We start from the raw sequence: 23,178 nt of genomic DNA, 5'->3' as shown, positions 1-23,178 counted from the left end.
AATAGTGTGGACAAGAAGAGAATAGAAGCTTTCGAAATGTGGTGCTACAGAAGAATGCTGAAGATTAGATGGGTAGATCACATAACTAATGAGGAGGTACTGAATAGGATTGGGGAGAAGAGGAGTTTGTGGCACAACTTGACCAGAAGAAGGGATCGGTTGGTAGGACATGTTGTGAGGCATCAAGGGATCACCAATTTAGTATTGGAGGGCAGCGTGGAGGGTAAAAATCTTAGGGGGAGACCAAGAGATGAATACACTAAGCAGATTCAGAAGGATGTAGGGTGCAGTAGGTACTGGGAGATGAAGAAGCTTGCACAGGATAGAGTAGCATGGAGAGCTGCATCAAACCAGTCTCAGGACTGAAGACCACAACAACAACAACAACAACGACAACAACAACAACTTCCAGTTAGAAACTTCCTCATTCCCATGGCAATTGTGAAATAAAAGGAATTTTAAGCTCAGTGTCTGAGGGAACATGAAGGGATTAGATGTTTAATAGTGGTCAAATCACACAGTCTAACTTATGCCACTATTGAATTTTTGCATACAATATTTCTACAGTTGATCTACTCATCTTCTCCAAGTGTTTCAAGTAATGCTGTTGTCTATGCTTGGTGCCTGGACTCCAACCAGGTAGTGATTACATCTAAGGCCTGAAAACCCTGAAGAACAATATGTGCAAAGATAGAATTGCCATCTAACTTGGAGTCCCCAAAACAAATCATCAGTGTGCTATATGATGATTACTTTTCCTCATTTATTGGGGCTTTATCTTATAAAATGGAGGTGCAATAAGTACTTTGCCTCAGTGAAGTCAAACACTGAAAATAAGGATGGAATAACAACAAAAGTAATTATGGCAGATTACTACTCATCATATGGAGTAGGCATTGGGTGGCAAGCAGGCACATTTAAAAGTAGTGTGTTGGGTATTATTAAGCTATCTGACAAAGTCCTTCATCAGATGTAGCAAAAAAAACAAACACACACACACACACACACACACACACACACACACACACACACACTCTGACAAACTCATACAGACTTGCATGCATGACTCATACAGACATGCATGCATGACTCATACAGACATTGCCACTGTCATCTTTTCGCTGTCAGGCCCAATTTTGTTGAACAGTGATCTTGGGCTGAGGTGGATAGTGGGGGGTACAGGAGAGTTGTGGTACCAGGAGGGGAATGATGATGTAGTGCTGCCTGAGGGAGTGTGCAGGGATGTGGCAGGGATAGCATAGAGAGCCTGTTTTTTTTGGTGGGGGGGAGGGGAGGGGAGGGCTGTGGATGTGTTTTGGGAGAAGAGCATAAAAGGTGTGTTTGAGGTATGAGTGGAGGTAGCAAAATGCATAAAAGCAAGTGGAGGACAAGGCCTAGCAAAGGTTGAAGCCAGAGGGATTGCTGGGATAAAGGAAATGTTGCAAGGAGAGTTCCAACCTGCACAATTCAGAAAAGTTGTGTTGGTAGCGTGGGCTGTGGAGCTGTTGTTGAAGCTTAAAATACTCTGTTGCTGCATCATGCTCAGCAACTGCTGTCTTTTAGCCACAGTTTGGTGTTGGCCATTCACTTGGACAGACAACTTGCTAGTGGCAGAAAAAAAAGTTGGCATTGCCAAAAACCATTAAACCAGGCAGAAGAAAACATGATAAATAACATATCAAAATACCAGTTTGATTTCCATAGTCTTTTGTGACTTTGTAAATGTATTTTTTATTTATTTAATTGCTACTCATCACAAAAGCGTTTTAGAAGCTCATGTTGAGACTCTGCATGCAATGAAAGTAACCAGTAGTTACCATGACTGAAGTATGATAACCATTCTGACACACATTTTGTTGTATGCAGCATAACATCATTTACATTAAATAATACTAAATAATTTATATTGTAGTGACACTGATTATTCATATGATTTAGTATATATGACCTTTGCATCATGTGTGTTTCTTTTTATTAAAATACTTCTACTGTCTCACTGAATATGGAGATCTTCATATTTCTGTTGTGAGGTAATATATGTGAATGTCCTGTAGCCATGTATTAATCTGAGCAACTGCCCATGCTGCTATATTTCTTGCATGTTTGTCCTTTAAGTCTAATACATTCAAATTTTATGTTGTTTTAGGAAGGTGTAAATGTGAGTCATATGGTTCAGTTTGACCCTAATGGAAATGGGAAAGAATTGTGGGAAGATCTGCAACAGCATTGTGAACTCACTTCTCTCTCTGACAGAAGTGAAGAAACAAGTAAGAGCAAATATAAATGGATTGGTTTTGTGCATGAATCAGCTATGTTTTCTCTTTTGTTTCATTAGGTGCTTTTTCAACTAATGTGGCTTTTATCACAAGCTATCCATTTTTTTCTTTCACAGTATGATTAAATTGATGCAGTGGACTTCATTTTATTCAGTTTTGGATTAAGGTTACTTTCTGACTTAAATTAAGATTGTTAGAAAAGTTCAAATACCTTTTGATTTTGCAGAACCTTGTTAGGAAAGGTTACCAAAAAAGGGAGTTGAAATGGGATCTCTCTTCGACCAGTAAATTACAGTTTCTGGTTTCTGTAACTCAGTAACACAGCATAAAAAAATAAATATATAAGTGGTTCTTATAAAGACAATTCTTTACCCCGCTGGTTTATGTGTGTAATTTTATCACATTCAATAAAATGCCATAAAAAAGTCTTTAAATAAGCTCAAGTTATCTCTGCCATGGGTTACATTGATTCATCTTAGTGTCACTATAAAATGGTGAATTTGCACCCTTTCTACATTTTCTGCCACTTTGGCAAAGGTCAGCACAAAGGCTACAGTCAACATCAACCTGACAGTAGCCTGCTTAACTGCACAGAAACTGACGCAAATGACAGCTACATGCTACATACTGAACTAACAAGGGGATGTTCCAATCTGACATGTCGAAGCCTACCCTGAAAATTTTCACACAAGAATACATTAAAAGAAATGAATTGTCAAAATTTTAGCATGCTAAGGCATGCCACAAGTATGTGTAAAAAATGATAAAGTTACTCATTTTTGCCTCACAAAGAACCAATTATAACATCAGTTTGTACAGCCCTTCCTACATGGCAAAAACATTGGAAAATTAGGAGACACAGCCGTGATGAGAGAACATATCACCACATAGTGCAAAGTCCAAAGTACATATATGTTAATTTTAAGCACTTGAACCATACCAGAACTGTCTCAAATCATAAATTTTATGAATAACTTGCAGTTCATATTGACAGCTAAACTATTGCAAATGTGACTGTTACACAGTTGACTACCAGAGGACAAAGAAGAAAAAAAAAATTTATGCGATGTATGATGATACATTACAGAGACTTCTGTCAATCGGACTTCAGTTTGTAGACATTACATATTTTATAACAGTTCCTTCAGGACAATTCTTGTGCTAATTTTTGAATAATGTATGTTTGGCTAACTGTGTAGCAGTTCCTTGTTTATTCACTGTAATTATCACAAAATATGAAGTACCGAGCGAGGTGGCGCAGTGGTTAGACACTGGACTCGCATTCGGGAGGACGACGGTTCAATCCCGCGTCCGGCCATCCTGATTTAGGTTTTCCGTGATTTCCCTAAATCACTCCAGGCAAATGCTGGGATGGTTCCTTTGAAAGGGCACGGCCGACTTCCTTCCCCATCCTTCCCTAATCCGATGAGACCGATGACCACGCTGTCTGGTCTCCTTCCCCAAACCAACCAACCACAAAATATGAAGTGTCCATCGGGTGATTAAAACAAACATTTTTCTGACACCAGGCACATCTGATAAATAAAAAAAATTACTGCATTAAGGCACTTTACAGAAATTACTAGTTTTTTTTTGTATAGAATTAAGTTGGAGTAAGAAAATGTCATGGCCATTGTTCTACATACTGTGCTACATAGCAGGGATATTTGATCTGATTTGTAAAATGTGATGACACAAACTGATAATGCAGAAATGACTGATTTGACAGTACTGTTCCACTGATAAACCTGAAATGAGAAAGGGCTATCAAAAATTGTTGTCTGACAATTTTCTGAAAAATGCATTATGGTGTTGAAAAATATTTTTATCAAGAGAATGAATCACACTATTAGTTCTGGGTGGAATCTACATTATACTAACAGTCCTTTCATCATTGTCTTGAAGGCAGATGTGGTGTTATGTCCAGGCCAAGAGATTGCAAAGACAGTGAGTTATGCATATGGTAAAAGACATTCTGTATGTAACATTGAAAATTCTTCTCTCCCATTTTTCCAGGTTTTGCTATGTAGATACAAAATTTTTGCAAGTGAACAATCCTTTCATTAATTTTTGTTTCTGTTTCTGAATACAGGTATAAAGCTGCAGAAAACCGCAATCTACTAACACTTATGACTGGAATTGTTGTATACAAACGGGTCATACCATTCATAGACTGCACAAGCTCAAAATCATAAAGTGCAGTTTCCAGGCAGTTCTCGCATGGAAGCTGACTGACTGAGGGAATAACAGAAGCTTCATCGTCATATTAGCTGTGAATTTCTCCATAGTAATACATGTTAATGACATCTCCTCTACACATTTATTTGGGGGGCAAACTTCGTAATTGAAAGACTTTCTTTTCCATATAATTTCCTAAATCTATTTAACCAGGTTGAAGAAGCCTGGAAATTAGTAATGTTCATCTCATTGCAGTTAAGAGAGTCCAGTCTTGTAGATCTCTCTCGGTAAAGGTGCATTGACTCTCCCAAAAAGTTCTAAATCTTGTGAGTTTCATTGTGGCACATATTTCATACTTCTCATAAATCTTTATTCCATTATAAAATTTGTCTTCAGATTTTATGAAATGAAACCAACTTTGCACGCTGCTTAAACTTGTTTTTTCTCCCTCCTACATGTAACCAAAAGATTTGCAGCCTTTTCTTTGCACATTTTCTTTGGGCTAGAAAGTTACTGTATTTCATTTCTGGACGTTAAAGCATAACAGTGGTTGTCCGGACCACAATTCGCAGAATCGTCAGTTATTTCCTGTGTCTTCTAATGTTTCCACATCAGTCGAATGATTGTCAAGAAATTAATTAATAAATGACACACATGTAGGTCTGCAGGTTAAATGATGATGGCGTCCTTTTGGGTAAAATAATCCCTCATTTGGATCTCCAGGCAGGGACTATTCAGGAGGATATCACCATCAGGAAAATTAAAACTGGCATCCTACGGACTGGACTGTGGAATGTTACATCATTTAATCAGGCAGATAGGTTAGAAAATTTAAAAAATGAAATGGCTATATTGAAGTTAAGTGTAGTGGGAATTAGTGAAGTTCAGTGGCGGTAGGAACAGAATTTCTGGTCAGATGAAGCAGGTTATAAATACCAAATCAAATAGAGACTAAGCAGGAGTAGGTTTAATAATGAATAAAAAAAAATAGGAACACTGAGAAGCTACTATAAACAACATAGTGAATGCATTATAGCAGCCAAGATACACATGAAGCCCACACCCACCACAGTAGTAAAAGTTTACATGCCAGCTGGCTCTACAGTTGATGAGGAGATTGAAGAAATGTATGATGAGGTAAAAATAAATTATTTGGATAGTTAAAGGAGACAAAAATTTGATAGTGATGGGTGATTGGATTTTGGTATTAGGGAAAGGAAGAGGAGGAGAAATAGTAGGTGAATATGGACAGGTGGAAAGGAATGAAACAAGAAGCCGTCTCATAGAATTTTGCACAGAGCATAGTTTAATCATTACTAACACTTGGTTTAAGATTCATAAAAGAAGGTTGTATACATGGAAGAGACCTAGAGATGCTGGAAGGTTTCAGATTGATTATACACTCCTGGAAATTGAAATAAGAACACCGTGAATTCATTGTCCCAGGAAGGGGAAACTTTATTGACACATTCCTGGGGTCAGATACATCACATGATCACACTGACAGAACCACAGGCACATAGACACAGGCAACAGAGCATGCACAATGTCGGCACTAGTACAGTGTATATCCACCTTTTGCAGCAATGCAGGCTGCTATTCTCCCATGGAGACGATCGTAGAGATGCTGGATGTAGTCCTGTGGAACGGCTTGCCATGCCATTTCCACCTGGCGCCTCAGTTGGACCAGCGTTCGTGCTGGACGTGCAGACTGCGTGAGACGACGCTTCATCCAGTCCCAAACATGCTCAATGGGGGACAGATCCGGAGATCTTGCTGGCCAGGGTAGTTGACTTACACCTTCTAGAGCATGTTGGGTGGCACGGGATACATGCGGACGTGCATTGTCCTGTTGGAACAGCAAGTTCCCTTGCCGGTCTAGGAATGTTAGAACGATGGGTTTGATGACGGTTTGGATGTACCGTGCACTATTCAGTGTCCCCTCGACGATCACCGGTGGTGTACGGCCAGTGTAGGAGATCGCTCCCCACACCATGATGCCGGGTGTTGGCCCTGTGTGCCTCGGTCGTATGCAGTCCTGATTGTGGCGCTCACCTGCACGGCGCCAAACATGCATACGACCATCATTGGCACCAAGGCAGAAGCGACTCTCATCGCTGAAGACGACACGTCTCCATTCGTCCCTCCATTCACGCCTGTCGCGACACCACTGGAGGCGGGCTGCACGATGTTGGGGCGTGAGCGGAAGACGGCCTAACGGTGTGCGGGACCGTAGCCCAGCTTCATGGAGATGGTTGCGAATGGTCCTCGCCGATACCCCAGGAGCAACAGTGTCCCTAATTTGCTGGGAAGTGGCAGTGCGGTCCCCTACGGCACTGCGTAGGATCCTACGGTCTTGGCGTGCATCCGTGCGTCGCTGCGGTCCGGTCCCAGGTCGACGGGCACGTGCACCTTCCGCCGACCACTGGCGACAACATCGATGTACTGTGGAGACCTCACGCCCCACGTGTTGAGCAATTCGGCGGTACGTCCACCCGGCCTCCCGCATGCCCACTATACGCCCTCGCTCAAAGTCCGTCAACTGCACATACGGTTCACGTCCACGCTGTCGCGGCATGCTACCAGTGTTAAAGACTGCGATGGAGCTCCGTATGCCACGGCAAACTGGCTGACACTGACGGCGGCGGTGCACAAATGCTGCGCAGCTAGCGCCATTCGACGGCCAACACCGCGGTTCCTGGTGTGTCCGCTGTGCCGTGCGTGTGATCATTGCTTGTACAGCCCTCTCGCAGTGTCCGGAGCAAGTATGGTGGGTCTGACACACCGGTGTCAATGTGTTCTTTTTTCCATTTCCAGGAGTGTATAATGATTAGACAGAGATTTATGAACCAGGTTTTAAATTGTAAGACATTTATAGAGGTGATATGGAGTCACCATCTGTTGGTTATGAATTGTAGATTAAAGCTGAAGAAATGGGAAAAAATAAGGTAGGAAATTCAGGAGATGGGACCAGGATAAGTGAAAAAGTCTGAGGTAGTTGAGAATTTCCAAGATGGATTAGGTAACATTTGACTAGAACAAGGGAAGGGAATACAGGAGATGATGAGTGGATAGGTTTAAGAGATCAATTAGTGAAGGCAACAGAGTATCAAATAGGTAAAAATACAGGACATAGAAGAAATCCTTTGATAATGCAAGAGATATTGAATTTAATTGATGAAAGGAGCAAATTTAAAAATACAGTAAATGAAGCAGGTGAAAGGGAATACAAACTTTTAAGAAATAAGATTGCAAGGTAGTGCAAAATGGCAAAGCAGGAATGGCTGGAGAACAAATATAAGAATTTAGAACCATATTTCACTAAGAGAAAGATAGATACCACGTACAGGAAAATTACAGGTTTTTGAGGAAAAGAGAAGCAGCTGTTTGAATGTCAAAAGCTCAGACGGAAATCCAATCCTAAGCACAGAACTGAAAGTTGAAAGTGGAAGGAGTATGTAGAAGGTTTATACAAGGGAGATGCGCTTGAAGACAATGTTATAAGAAGGGAAGTGGATACAGATGAAAATGAAATGGGAGATGTGATACTGTGAGGGGAATTTGACAGAGCTCTGAAAGTTCTAAGTCAAAACAAGGCCCCAGGGGTAGACAATATCTCATCAGAACTACTGATAGCCTTGGTAGAGCCACACTTGACAGAACTACTCCATCTGGTGTGTATGATATATGAAATAGGCGAAATACCCTCAGAATTCAAGAAGCATGTAGTATTTCAAATTTCAAAGAAAGCAGTTGCTGACAGTTTCATAAGTAATGGTTGCAAAATACTAAAATGAATTCTTTACAAGAACAAAAAAATATTGTGAAAACCAACCTGAGGGAAGATTCTGGAGAAATATAGGAACATGTGAGGCAATACTGTCCCTATGACTTATCCTATAAAATAAGTTAAAGGGAAGGCAAACCTATGTTTATAGCATTTTTAGACTTAGAGAAAGCATTTGACATTGTTGACGGGAATACTCTCTTTGAAATTCTGAAGGTAGCAGGAGTAAAATACAAGGAGCAAAAGGCTCTATATGACTTGTACAGAAATTAGATGGCAATTGATGGCAGTTATAAGAATTGAGGGGCATGAAAGGGAAACAGTGGTAGAGAAGGGAGTGAGACAGGATTGTAGCCTATCCCTGATGTTATTCAATCTGTACATTGAACAAGCAGTAATGGAAACCAAACAAGAATTTGGAGTAAGAATTAAAGTTCAGGGAGAGGAAATAAAAATAATTCTGTCAGAGACAGCAAATGAGTTAGAAGAGCAGTTCAATGGAATGGACAGTGTCTTGAAAGGAAGGTGTAAGATGAATGTGAACAAAAGCAAAACAAGAATAATTGAATGTAATCAAATTAAATCAGGTGATGCTAAGGGAATTATGCATAAGATTAGGAAATGTGACAATTAAAGTAGTAGATGAGTTTGCTATTTGGGCAGCAAAATAACTGATGAAGGCTGAAGAAGAGATGATATAAGTGTAGACTCACGATGACAAGAAAACCAGTTCTGAAGAAAAGAAATTTGTTAACATCAAATACAGATTTAAATGTTTCGATGTCATTTCTGAAGGTATTTGTCTGGAGTGTAGCCTTATACCGAAGTGAAATGTGTACAATAAGCAATTCAGATAAAAAGTGAATAGAAGCTTTTGAAATGTGGTGCTACAGAAGAATGTTGAAGATTAGATAGGTTGATCACATAACTAATGAGAAGGTACTGAATCGAATTGGGAAGACAAGAAATTTGTGGCACAACTTGACCAAAAGAAGGGATCAGTTAATAGGACATGTTCTGAGACTTCGAGGGATCACAAATTTAGTATTGGAGGGAAGTGTGGGGGTTACAAATTGTGGAGGGAGACCAAGAGATGAATACAGTTAGTAGATCCAGAAGAATGTGTGTTGTAGTAGTTATTCAGAGGTGAAGAGTCTCGCATAGGATTTTCTTTAGACTGAAAACTACAACAACAACAACAACAACAACAACAGTTCTTCAGGAGAAGTAGGTGATTTCAGTTGCATACCGCATTCTTCATATTTCATCGCTGCAAGGTCGAAAACATTGATTGGATTCCATGATAGTGTGAAACTCTGTAACCTGCACAAAGACAGAAGCTATTAGCAGCCACTGGTAATTGTTACGATTTTTTAAAAATTTTAAAATTCGCAAATTATGATAATGTTGTACTGTGTTATTTGTTTACTAATGTGCAGTCAACTAAGACTATGTGCCCTCTATGTTGTGCACACTCTGTCTGCTACAGCTATTGGCAGAGGTGTACAATTTGCCAACTGCCAGGCAGTTTTAGGCATTTGTTAAAAAATTACTTAGCAGCTAAAACTTTGACATTGTGATTCCTCTGGTGTATTCTTCTTTTATAAAAAATTTGATCATACCTGATGGACTGTAAGAAACAAGAAAGACAGACTCGCACCCAAGTTAAGCAAGGATTGTAATTTGTGACCAATTGGCTAGCCTGAGTACTCAAGATAATCAGTCAAGGAATTAGTGTTTGTCAGCACAATACTGAGTAAAAAGCTTTCCAGAAGAATAAATTCCAAACACACCCAGCTATCTCTGCCCATGGCACATAACTAGCACATGCAAAAAGCTACAGTTTGGGTATCGCATAATTGAAATTTTTGATTTCGATTCTGGTGTACATGATCTGTGTCATATGTTATTAATTTTGTTTCAACTTGTCAGAAATGTTGTGACTGCATGCTTCTTCATTCCAAAATGGTTTTAGTGCTATAATTCTGTAAAGGTGTCAGGTTGCACACTATAACTAGCTGCTTAAACACTTGCTTGACAGGGCAGCATTATAATAGAAATGTGGCAACAAAGTAAGAAGTGACCAATAACATTTATTACGACTATGTTACAAAATGATGCATTACTTTGGCACAGTTTGATAAATGACACTTGATGTCCTAAACCCAATACAATCAAATCTGACTGACTTTGCTGTCTCTTGGCAGTCTACGAGATTTTCAGTACAACTGAATGTAATTGTGCAGACACTTAGTTAATGATCCTATTTCTCCATAGATAGCGACTGCTTCATCAGAATGTGACCATATCAACATAACTTGTAGAAGAACTGTGTTCCATTGTTTAATTGCACGAGCTGTGCTAAGTTGGCTGCAGGAACTGAAGTGAATTGTCTAACTGCAAGATTGTAAGTGTGAGTGTTTGTGCAGTGCATCATATTTTTGCCTGTCAGTGGAGAGATTTCCATCTCTGCCAGTACAAGGTGGAAGCAGTGTAGTTGATGGAAACCAGCACTCACTTTAGTGATGGGTAACGTCATTGGTGGACTAGTGCCGTGCACAGATAGACATGGCATGGAAGCAGAAAGTGGTCTGAATTTGAGGATGCCATCTGATGACTGGTGCTCAGAACTGAGGGTTGCCTAGCCAGTGGTTGTGCCTGTGTGTTGGCGGCCTCTCGGGTTTTTGTTATGCACCCCAACTTTTTAGATTTCAGGAACAAACAGAGATGAACGATATCAAAATTTCTTAGAATTTATGGTCATAGCTTGTGAAAGATGATTCTTTAATCTGGTGGTTACATATTTCTTACACTGCTCAACAATGTAACAGAGTGCATCTTATTTTGTGACTAAAGCACAGTTTTCCATTTAATTGAAGATGTAGTGTGTCATTAGCAATATAACTCCGTCCTTAAAAACATGATTATAATACAAAGGTTAAAAAATCTCTGCAAAGCCTTCCTGGCCTTCATATTAGTACTATAGGGTGTCATATTCATGGATGATAACATGTGTAGTTAACAAATTGGCAAAGTGCAGTACATGAAAAAAATTATGTACTGTTATGGGACATTAAGTATTTGACTGGTTATGTTCTTTTAGGGTTTTTATAAACACACACACACACACACACACACACACACACACACACACACACACACACACACACACACACAATCTCATGATATTATTACAGTGCCATAACCAGTTTCGACCAGCCAGTGGCTATTTTCAGACTAAATGCATGTATTCCAAACACTTTCCATCGCATTGTCAACAATACATAGTAAAAATATAAAAATAATCAGTTAAAGATGGTGTGCCTTTTTAAATGTTTTTACATAATGGCAGACCTTATTACATTCATTGTTATTACCAGGTTTAGATGTTTGTTCTGCATGAATTTATAACAAGACTTACTACCATCTTCATGTCGCAGTTCATGATACCCTTATCACTTTCCCACCTACAGCACTATGGTGGGCAGTTGGAGTCATACCCTTGTGACTAATTCACTGCTGTGCTATCACTGGCTTGAATACATCTTCACACCACACCCTCAGTATGCCCAAGCACATGGCCCCCTGTGTTGCTAAGAAGGTATGCACTACCTATGTTTGTTGTTTACCATGCTGGAATGGGGCAAGTTGAATGTTGCAGAAACCCATTTGCATCTGCAGGTGGTAAGCCAGAGACCACTCATTAAACACTGCTGACGATAATTACAATTTGTGACAAAATTGAGGTCGTGTCAAAAGTTAACCTCATTCCCTTGTGCCAGTTGTCAGTTTTCTTCCTTTGAGATTAATCACAGCTCACCATTGTGGCTCCTCATCTGATTGTCAGTATTTGTGTCAGATGATTTGTACTTCATAGTCTGAGATATGTAATGTACATTGAGAGATCAATGCCATCTTTACAAAACTTGGAACCTTGCTCTTGGCATGCTGATGGTGTATTGCTCCTCGCATACTGGTGGTGTAGTATGAACTTAGAGGTGAATCCAGTGATGATGCGACACTGACAGACAATGGCATGATTCCAGTGCATTGAAGATGAAGATGGTGCTTGGGACAAACAGTCATTAGCAAGTAGCCTCGAGGACAGCTGTAACACTCCAATTGGAGTGGGATTACATAGACAGAAGTATGTCTTGGTGTACCATAGTGCTCCTTAAATTTTAAATGCTCCCTTTTGGGCTGTTAGGCAGTTATGCCACTAACTACTGTCAAGAGAACCTGTGAATTATTGTGCTTCTTATGGGACAATGTAAAAAACAATAACTGAACACTGCAATTCAGTATAAATATTAAATGATAAGAAACCTAGAGGACCTAGTAGGAGGCTGTGGGGTACAAGCTCTGTCTGACAATTAGGACAGACAGTCCAGCCACAGCAACCCAGTAGCGAGTAGTTACTTGCCACCCCACTGTTAAATATATTTTTATTATTGAACTTGCATCCTATGATGAGCTATTATTTTTACTACAGATCTGTGTTCAGCATATAAAAACACCCCAGCAGCTAGAGTCCCCTCCTCATGTGAGCAGTAGTACAAGAGATGTTAGCAGTTTGTTGATATTTTAGTGAAATTGAGATCCACTATAGCTGAAAGTTACCCATTATGAGGGATTAGTTGTAGATTATGTTCATGGGGTTGGTGCCATGTTGTGATCAGAGTAGTAGTTTTTTTGGTTATTCATTTTTCTTTTAATTTTTTGTGATATCATTGTAGATTATCTAGTTAGTATCAGCTGGATGGGTGTTCAAAGTTATTAATGGGATTGTGTAAGTCAAACTGAGGTCTTTCAGACTTGTAGCCCCAGATGTAGAAAAATTCATGTGGGTACAGTTTTATGGATAGGTAGACACACTTTGCATTGAAGAGAAAGCAAGTGATCTCCTTTTTACAGAAAATTCAGGGAGCCAGTAGATACCCAAATGCAACACTGGAAAACTATTTAATGTTTCACTATGCAAACACTTCATAAGTACAAGATTTGGCAGATCATGACAGTCTACAAGTGTTTTGTATACGGTCTGCACCTGTTGCATATATAACATGAAGGATCCATATTAGGGGAGTTATTTGACAGTAAAGCTGTGCTGAATCCATACCACTTGATTTTCTTATTTACTCAAAGTGACAAGAGTGGCACTCAGAACAGATGTGTATATATACATTATGTTTCTTCCTATAAACAACCAAGTGGCATCACTTACACATTTTGAACAGTTATGGTAATGTTTTATAAAATTTATGCAGCTTTGTATTGCGTTGTTCCGAGTAAGAACTGGCGTTTTACTGCAAGAATATATCAGCTGTTGATCATAGATAATGTTTCCAAATTAAAACACTATGCCATTATCCACATCTTGATAAACAGATTTTAGTGAAAAATGTGGATGTTATGGCTAGGCATAGTGTTTTACTGTTCTGCATAAGTTATGCAGAATGTATTGCATATATATAGCATAGTTTCAAAGTAACTGAGGCAGACATTTATAAGGAATTAAACAAGACTAGTAAATAAACTGCAGTCCACAAGCCTTGTGTAACTGTTAAGACCCACCCAGCATATTCCAAAACATCCTTTGGTTAACAAGTATTCATAAGAAATTGGCAATGTTTAGCTGATCAGAACTGGTATAGCCATGACACAGTTTATGTGAGAATGAATTTTTTCCACTTTGCAGCAGGGTGTGCTTTTATATGAAACTTCTGTGCAGATTAAAACTGTGTAGTGCTCCAGGGCTCAGACATGTGATCTCTGTCTTCCATTGGCAAGTGCTCTACTGACAGAGCTTCTCATGCATGAGTCATGACCTGTCCTCACAGCTTTAGAGCACTTGCCCATGAACTGCAAAGGTCCCAGGTTTGAGTCCTGATCCAGCACTCAGTTTCAATCTGTCAGAAAGTTTCATACCAGCACACACTTGGCTGCAAAAAATGAAAAATTCATTCCATAAACATCCCCCTGCTGTGGTTAAGACATGTCTCTGTTGTATCCTTTCTTGTAGGAGTGCTAATCCTGCAGCTTATGCAGGATAACTTCTGTGGAGTTTGCAGGTAGGATATGAGGTTCCGGCAGAAGTATTAGGATGGGTCATAAGTCAGGAAGCCTGTGAAAGGCAAAGATCCGAGGTTCAAATCCCAGTCTGGCAGATAGTTTTAATCTGCCAGGGAGTTTCAGTTCATGTGAGCATAGACAGAAATGAATTTCATAGTTACAGGTAATGTCCTCACTGCCAGCAATATGAGAAGTACGTACAAAATCTTTTGACAATTGTATACTATCTGAAACTGATGACATACTCCTATCATACAGTGTATGCTTTAATGGTTAGTGTTTATTGAGATTAAAACTCCTGGAGTGAGAGTCCATGGCTGAGGTATAAAACTGTTTCCTGACATTTCATTACTGACTGCATAATACTTTCGAAGATGTCCCGACAGTTGAACACAGAACATCAGGAAAAAGTTTTATACCAGCTCCAGCCTCTCAGACTGGAAGTTTTAATTGAAGTCATGTACCACACCATAATATTAGTTATGAATATGATATGTGGAATGTAAACTTACTATGATAAGGAGAAAATTTCTTTGTGTTACACAGATGTGGCATTGATAACAATAAAATTTGTTTTGTTATCTTAATACATTTTGCACAGTAAACACAAAGATAATCTTCCAAGGCAGTTTTGTGTATATGACTTTTTAAAGAATTCTTGTTGGGTGTGTGTTTCATTCGAATGGATCAACAGAAATTAGTGCCGTCATCAAATTCTGGCCAATTAAGCCCGAAACATGGCTCTTTATTTCTTGAAGTTTTTCCCCCCTGATGGATTGCACAAAACTGCAGCCACACAAGCACACACTGTGTGGTATTAGATAATTGAAAGTTGAAGTTGAATGCAGTAGCTGGTTCTACTGGCATATTTAAAGAAAGATTACAGTATGTCTTATACATAGAATTAAGTCAGAGAATGATATTTGCTGCATTTGTTGACTCCTGACCAAAATCAAATTTCTGAGCAATTTTTGAACTGTTTTTAGAGGAAGCCAACTGATTTTGCACACCAATCAGTTACATTGAATGAGATATAGTCTTGATGCAAGAAATGAAACAGCAGTCAAAGTAGTGAGTGAGTGGAAGCCAGAAGGGGTACACAAAAAAGGCAAAGTTGATTTCCTTAATGAGAATGGTTTTAGCCACCATTTTTCCAGTTATAAAAAGTGTTCTCCTTGCTGATTAACTCTGAAGCATAAAACAGTAACTGCTGAATACTGTGAAAGTCTTTTGTTCCAACTGCATCAGGAAACACATTACACAGAGATTCTACTGAAAAAGAAGATAATTCTCCACAAATGTATTTAGTCAGGGGAAACAAAGAAATCTGAGTATGAATTGCTGGAAACATACATGTAAATGAATGTATGGCTAGATAAAGTTTAGAATCCTACCAAAAAATTCTGTAAACATTGTGTTGTATAATTTGCCCAGTGACTCTTTCTTCAAGTAGTGTGTGTGTGTGTGTGTGTGTGTGTGTGTGTGTGTACAAAAGGGGTGGGGGGGGGGGGTGGGGGGTAGAGTTTCTTCACTGAAGGTCTGTTCCATACATTTCCATTCTTCAAATTTATCACTGTATGGCAAAGGAAAGAGTAAAACTTCTGGAAAGTTATTAAGTAAGTTTAAGTGTGTACCAAAGTGGTGACTACAAGGTGTTACAATACAGTAGACAAGCTGCCAGTTAAAAGACAGAAACTTCTTGCTAGACTGGGATCACAAAAACAGTTAAAGTAGAGACAGCTATGTGTTACGATGTTGTTGTTGTTATTGTTGTTGAAGCATGGGTTTAAAGAAGTTGAAAAAGGGGTAGAGGGTTTTTTTCCTTGTAATTCAGTGACACTGGAGTAAAGTGCTACACATCCACATTAATGAATGTAATTTGTCCATCCTAGCCACAGCTTAGGTACATCTCTCTTCCTTGCATCTTTACTTGCAATGTTATCTTCCTTTCTTAATCTTGGGTTCTAAGATGTGTTACTTATAACTGATATTAAATATTTTAGAGAAAGGAAAACAATTGGCTTCTGCAGTATGTGCAAAGACCACAGTTCCAAAATGTGAGTCCAGGGAAGTGGAATTTGCCCTTGTCTGGGATATGCCAAAAATACATTTCCATGGAAAGGCCAAGGAATACTACAGGTAAGATTAATATTGTGTTGTTCTACTTTATTCTCTATTGCTCTCACTTTCTTATACACAGTGGGTGACAAATACACTGAAACATTTCGAAATTAGACGACTGTCATTCACAAACTTTATTCTTAATTTAGTGATGTATCCTGAAAAAGAAAAAAAAGTATGATTATAGACATAGATTGCGAGGTAGCAAATGGAAAATAATAGCCTGTAAGTCATGTTAAATGATCTATTATGAGAAGAGAGTTTGTAGCAAGACATGTAGAGCTCCTTAGTTAATAAATTTCAAAATGATGACAAATACTTAATAACTTGGAGACTGGCTTACACATATCAGGAGAAATATTTTAAAGAAACTGAGCTGGTGCAGTCAGTGCATGAGAAATTTTTTAATCATTGAAAATCTGGCATAGTTTCCATAATGTAGACTTCAGTGTCATATAACTCAAAGTTGTAGTTTTAGACAAGCTGTAGTTTTCCTTAACAGTACCTTTATAGTCAATTGCATGAGAACGTTTTAAAAGACTTAAGTAAGTACTGAAAATCACACATCGTGCAATATGTGCATGACTCATGATCTCGCCTCACATCTTTACTTCTGTCAGTTCTCTTTTATCATCCAAACTTCACTCTGACTCCTGGAAGCACTTGCCTACAAAACGTAAAGGTCCCAGCTTAAAGTCTATGTCTGACACACAGTTTTAATGTGCCTGGAGTTCTCATATCAGCACACACTCTGTAGAGATACTTACTTGGTTTTTGTATTGTCTCCTCAGTAGTCCACTTTTGATTGCCACAGAACTGAAAGTCTTAAGTGAGTGCTCAACTGTGTTTTGCTCAAAGGTGTAAATAACAACACAATTCCTATTGAACTAACAAACACATTTATTTGTCATTAAGTTTTATTATTAGTAGGCTTTGGTAGATTTTAGCCTGGACATCTCTGATTTTTCAGAACTGTCCAAGGTAATGTCAAAGATTGTAAAAAATGTCAAGCATTTGAGAATGCTATGACTGGTAAGGATTTTTTTAAAAAATTTTAGATGTAATATTTTCAAACCAACTCTTACAGCCATGCCATACTCGGGCGACCGCAGAGCAAGCACTGAAGTTGATGGGAAGTCATGGCTACTGCATCCACAACTACCTTTCACTAGGTCATTTGAAAACACAAAGGGCAAAATGTTTATATTGTTTTTGTGTGCGCTGGTGTACACATTTTTGGTCATTTCATCTTCATCTTGTGTGTCATCATTTAGCAATGGGCAAAAGAAAGTGTGTGTTTAATATTAACCTGCAACAGGAATACAAATTTTTGAATTAGTGTAATGACAGTAACAATGAACGTGTTTGTTGCACATAGTGTACTGGAGAATTTTGTGCCACACGTAAAAGAGAGGGTGATTTTAAAGACGATGTGAAAACAGCCATAGATAGGAATGCTATTAATGCTACTGTTTCACCAAACATAAGAAGTTTTCTTAATACCAAAGATGAGAATAGCAGTGATCTGGTGTGTTCTGTTATAGAGGGTACATTTTCATACCACGTTGCTAGACTTGAACTCATTTTCAAAACATCAGACTGCACATCTAATGTGGTTAAGAATTACATGACCCAAAATTTTCTCTTGCTGGAACTAAACCCGAGGCAATTACTGTTATGTCTAGTGAAAAATTCAACTGAATAAATTAAGTTTAATGTTTTGGAGGTGACGGAATCCCACATCTAACTGACAAACCAGGGACTCCCAAGATACAACTTGGCAAACAAATGGTAATGAGATGGGGGAGCTATTAATATCAATGGGGGCTACTCTGGGAAGAAGGTAGAGCTGGCAGAGGCTGCAAGTAAGATGGGGCTGGACATTTGAGCTGTTAGTGACATTCGGGTAAGGGGTGAGAAAGAAGTGGAAGTGGGAGAATACAAGGTCTACCCATCAGGAGTCAAAGCAGGAATAGCACAATGGGGTGTAGGGCTTTACATCAGGAAAGAAATGGAACCCAGCGTAGTTGCAATAAGGTATGTAAACGAACGACTGATGTGGATAGATTTGACAGTGTCTAGCAAGAAAATTAGGATTGTGTCAGTATATTCGCATTGTGAAGGGACAGATCAAGATAAGATGGATAGTTTTTATGAGGCACTCAGTGATGTAGTTGTTAGAGTAAAGGACAAGGATAGTGTTCTGCTCATGGGTGATTTTAATGCCAGGATTGGAAATCGAACAGAAGGGTATGAAAAGGTTATGGGTAAATTTGGAGAGGATATGGAGGCCAACGGGAAACAACTCTTGGATTTCTGTGCCAGTATGGGCTTAGTAATCACAAACTCCTTTTTTAAACATAAGAACGTTGGTATTCTTGGGAAGGCAGGGGAACCAGACCTCTAATTGACTATATAATAACAGATCAGGAATTCAGGAAGGCTGTGAGGGACACACGTGTATTCAGGGGATTCTTTGATGACACTGATCACTATCTAATCTGCAGTGAAATTGGTATTGTGAGGCCGAAAGTGCAGGAGGTCAGGTCCATATGTAGGAGGATAAGAGCGGAGAAACTTCAGGATAAGGAAATCGGGCACAAGTACATGACAGCGATCTCAGAAAGGTACCAGTTAGTTGAATGTAGTCAATTACAGTCATTGGAAAAGGAATGGACAAGGTACAGGGACACAGTACTAGAAGTGGCTAAAGAATGTCTTGGAACAGTAGTGTGTAAAAGTAGGATGAAGCAAACAGCTTGGTGAAATGACACAGTCAAGGTAGCCTGTAAAAGGAAAAAGAAGGCGTATCAAAAATGGCTACATACTAGAACTCAGGTAGACAGAGGAAGTTATGTTGAAGAAAGAAACAAAGCCAAACAGATAATTGCAGCATCCAAGAAGAAATCTTGGGAAGACTTTGGATACAAGTTGGGGACTATGGGTCAAGCTGCTGGAAAACCATTCTGGAGTGTAATTAGCAGTCTTCGAAAGGGAGGTAAGAAAGACAGGTCAGGAAAACTGATGGTGAATCCTGTGGATGCCTTGGGCAGATGGAGGGAATATTTTGAAGAGTTGCTCAATGTAGGTGAAAATACGATCAGTAATGTTTCAGATTTCGAGGTAGAATGGGATAGGAATGATGCTGGAAATAGGATCACATTTGAGGAAGTGGAGAAAATGGTCAATAGATTGCAGTGCAATAAAGCAGCTGGGGTGGATGAAATTAAGTCAGAACTCATCAAATACAGTGGAATGTCAGGTCTTAAATGGCTACACAGGATAATTGAAATGGCCTGGGAGTCGGGACAGGTTCCATCAGACTGGACAAAAGCAGTAATCACACCAATCTTTAAACATGGAAACAGAAAAGATTGTAACAACTACAGAGGTATCTATTTAATCAGCGTTGTGGGTAAAATATTCTCAGGTATTGTTGAAAGGAAAGTGCGAGTATTAGTTGAGGACCAATTGGATGAAAATCAGTGTGGGTTTAGGCCTCTTAGAGGTTGTCAGGACCAGATCTTTAGCTTACGGCAAATAATGGAGAAGTGTTATGAGTGGAACAGGGAATTGTATCTATGCTTTATAGATCTAGAAAAGGCATATGACCGGGTTCCTAGGAGGAAGTTATTGTCTGTTCTACGAGATTATGGAATAGGAGGCAAACTTTTGCAAGCAATTAAAGGTCTTTACATGGATAGTCAGGCAGCAGTTAGAGTTGACGGTAAATTGAGTTCATGGTTCAGAGTAGTTTCAGGGGTAAGACAAGGCTGCAACCTGTCTCCACTGTTGTTCATATTATTTATGGATCATATGTTGAAAACAATAGACTGGCTGGGTGAGATTAAGATATGTGAACACAAAATAAGCAGTCTTGCATATGCGGATGACTTAGTTGTGATGGCAGATTCGATTGAAAGTTTGTAAAGTAATATTTCAGAGCTAGATCAGAAATGTAAGGACTATGGTATGAAGATTAGCATCTCCAAAACGAAAGTAATGTCAGTGGGAAAGAAATATAAATGGATTGAGTGCCAAATAGGAGGGACAAAGTTAGAACAGGTGGATGGTTTCAAGTACTTAGTATGCATATTCTCACAGGATGGCAACATAGTGAAAGAACTGGAAGCGAGGTGTAGCAAAGCTAATGCAGTGAGTGCTCAGCTACGATCTACTCTCTTCTGCAAGAAGGAAGTCAGTACCAAGACTAAGTTATCTGTGCACCGTTCAATCTTTCGACCAACTTTGTTGTATGGGAGTGAAAGCTGAGTGGATTCAGGTTACCTTATCAACAAGGTTGAGGTTACGGATATGAAAGTAGCTAGGATGATTGCAGGTACTAGAAGATGGGAACAATGGCAGGAGGGTGTTCACAATGAGGAAATCAAAGAAAAACTGGGAATGAACTCTATAGATGTAGCAGTCAGGGCGAACAGGCTTAGATGGTGGGGTCATGTTACACGCATGGGAGAAGCAAGGTTACCCAAGAGACTCATGGGTTCAGCAGTAGAGGGTAGGAGGAGTCGGGGCAGACCAAGAAGAAGGTACCTGGATTCGGTTAAGTATGATTTTGAAGCAATAGGTTTAACATCAGAAGAGGCACCAATCTTAGCACTGAATAGGAGATCGTGGAGGAATTTTATAAGGGGGCTATGCTCCAGACTGAACGCTGAAAGGCATAATCAGTCTTAAATGATGATGATGGTGATGGTTTTGGTAAACTGTGAAGACTTTTAAGTATTTTCAGAAATATGTCTGGGTTGGGCCCAACTAAATGGTAAATTTAATTATTAGTAATAGTGATCAAGTTGTCAATTATGAATGTATCTTAGTGGGTAGAACCAGACCAGCAACTAAAATTGCAGTGGCAAAGTTAAATGTTCGGTTTGGGACAAAACATAATTCACATTTACTTCAAAAACCATAGTATGCACTTAGCACTGTCCCATAGCAATTTATTAGAGAGATTTAAACTTAGAGAGTTCATTTAATCCAGTCCATAATGAGTTTCACAGAGTCCAAGACTCACTAATTTCAGTGATAGTGACAGTTCCATACCACTTGATAATCACAGCACAGTTAAAGTAAAATGATAATGAATTTGAGGCACTGTAATCACTCAAAAGTTATTAAACAGCAGTGTCAGTGTCAGTGCACATATTTTCACATACAGATGTGTGTGAATGTGGTATGAGCCAATACCTAGAGTGTACCTGATATTGGTCTTACTCATAAGCTGTCTAACTATGAACTAGAAGTTTTGGGTGATGTACAACTACTTAAAGATGGGCGTAAGAATAAACTGTTATTTCATAAATTATATATGCTCTGAACATTTTATAGGTGGGATTTTGTTTCAGTTTTTTGCATTTGTATTTTACCAAATCCTGGCATGATTTCTCTCATTAACTTTGGAAGTAGAAAGAGTTCTTTTGAGTCTGTTGTTGTTGTTGTTGTTGTTGTTGTTGCTATTGCTGTTGCTGTCTTCAGTCTAAAGACTGTTTTGATGCAACTCTTGTTACTACTCTATCGTGCGCTAGCTTCTTCATCTCCGAGTAACTACTGCAATGTACATCCTCCTAAATATGCTTAGTTCCCTAGTAATTTATCATTTTAACATATCCTTTTGCTTTTTTCGTATATACATTACAAAACTCTAATTTTTTTTTTGCCACAGATCAAGGAGTTTAAATAACACAGAATACACACTTCATAATTGCAGATACACATTTACATAATATAAACCTACTTCTAATTGATATAAGTGTTACACCTTATATAGACCCTCTATATACTCGTTTCATCTTTCAGCTTTTCCTTCTTTGTTTAGGACTGGTTTTCCATCTGGATTCTTGATACTCGTATAGGTGCTTCTCTTTTCTCCAAAGACCTCTTTAATTTTCCTGTAGGTGGTATCTGTCTTTCGCTTAGTGATACATGCTTCTAAATCCTTATGTTTGTCCTGTACCCATTCCTGCTTATTCGTTTTGCGGTTTGTCACATCCCATTTTTAAGATGTTTGTATTCCCTATTGTTTGCTTCATTTCCTGCATTTTTATATTTTCTACTTTCATCAGTTAAATTCAGTACCTCCTGTGTTATCCAAGGGGTTTTTAAAAGACCTTGTCTTTTTACCTATTTGATCCCTGTCTGCAATCATTATTTCATCTCTTAAAGATACCCATTTGTCGTCTGTCATATTCCTTTCCTTTGTTGTAGTCAACCATTGCCCAATGCTCTTTCTGAGACTCTCAACAACCTCTGGTTCTTTCAACTTATCCAGGTCCCATCTCCTTAATTTGCTGCCTTTTTGCTATTTATTCAGTTTTAATCTACAGTTCATAACTAGTAAATTGTGATCGCAGTCCATATTGCCCCTGGAAATGTCTTACAATTTAAAATCTGGTTCATTAATCTCTGTCTAAACATTATACAATCAATCTGTAATCTTCCATCATCTCCATGTCTCTTCCACTTGTACAACTTTGTTTCATGATTTGTAAACCAAGTATTAGTGATCATTAATTTATGCCCTGTGCAAAATTACAACAGGTGACTTACTCTTTCATTCCTTTCCCCCAGTCAATATTCTACTACTATTTTTCCTTCTATTCCTTTTCCTACAAATGGATTCCAGTCCCCCATCACTATTAAGTTTTTGTCTCTCTTAACTATCTGAGTAACTTCTTTTACCTCATATATTTCTTCACTGTCTGTGCATATAGGTGGCATACAAACTTT

General features: G+C 38.8%; 1 protein-coding gene across 1 annotated transcript in view; it reads left to right on the top strand.

Moving 5' to 3' along the window:
* LOC126263682 (non-lysosomal glucosylceramidase) overlaps positions 1-23,178 on the top strand; it is a 257,286-nt gene that overhangs the window by 131,531 nt on the left and 102,577 nt on the right. The window contains exons 7-8 of the mRNA XM_049960807.1: positions 2,147-2,267; positions 16,317-16,452. Of these exons, the coding sequence (XP_049816764.1) occupies positions 2,147-2,267; positions 16,317-16,452 (257 nt within the window). The remainder of the gene's footprint in view (positions 1-2,146; positions 2,268-16,316; positions 16,453-23,178) is intronic.

Source organism: Schistocerca nitens, chromosome 6 (genome assembly GCF_023898315.1).
Source record: "Schistocerca nitens isolate TAMUIC-IGC-003100 chromosome 6, iqSchNite1.1, whole genome shotgun sequence".
NCBI lineage: Eukaryota > Metazoa > Arthropoda > Insecta > Orthoptera > Acrididae > Schistocerca > Schistocerca nitens.
This window is presented reverse-complemented; position numbering and strand designations above follow the sequence as displayed.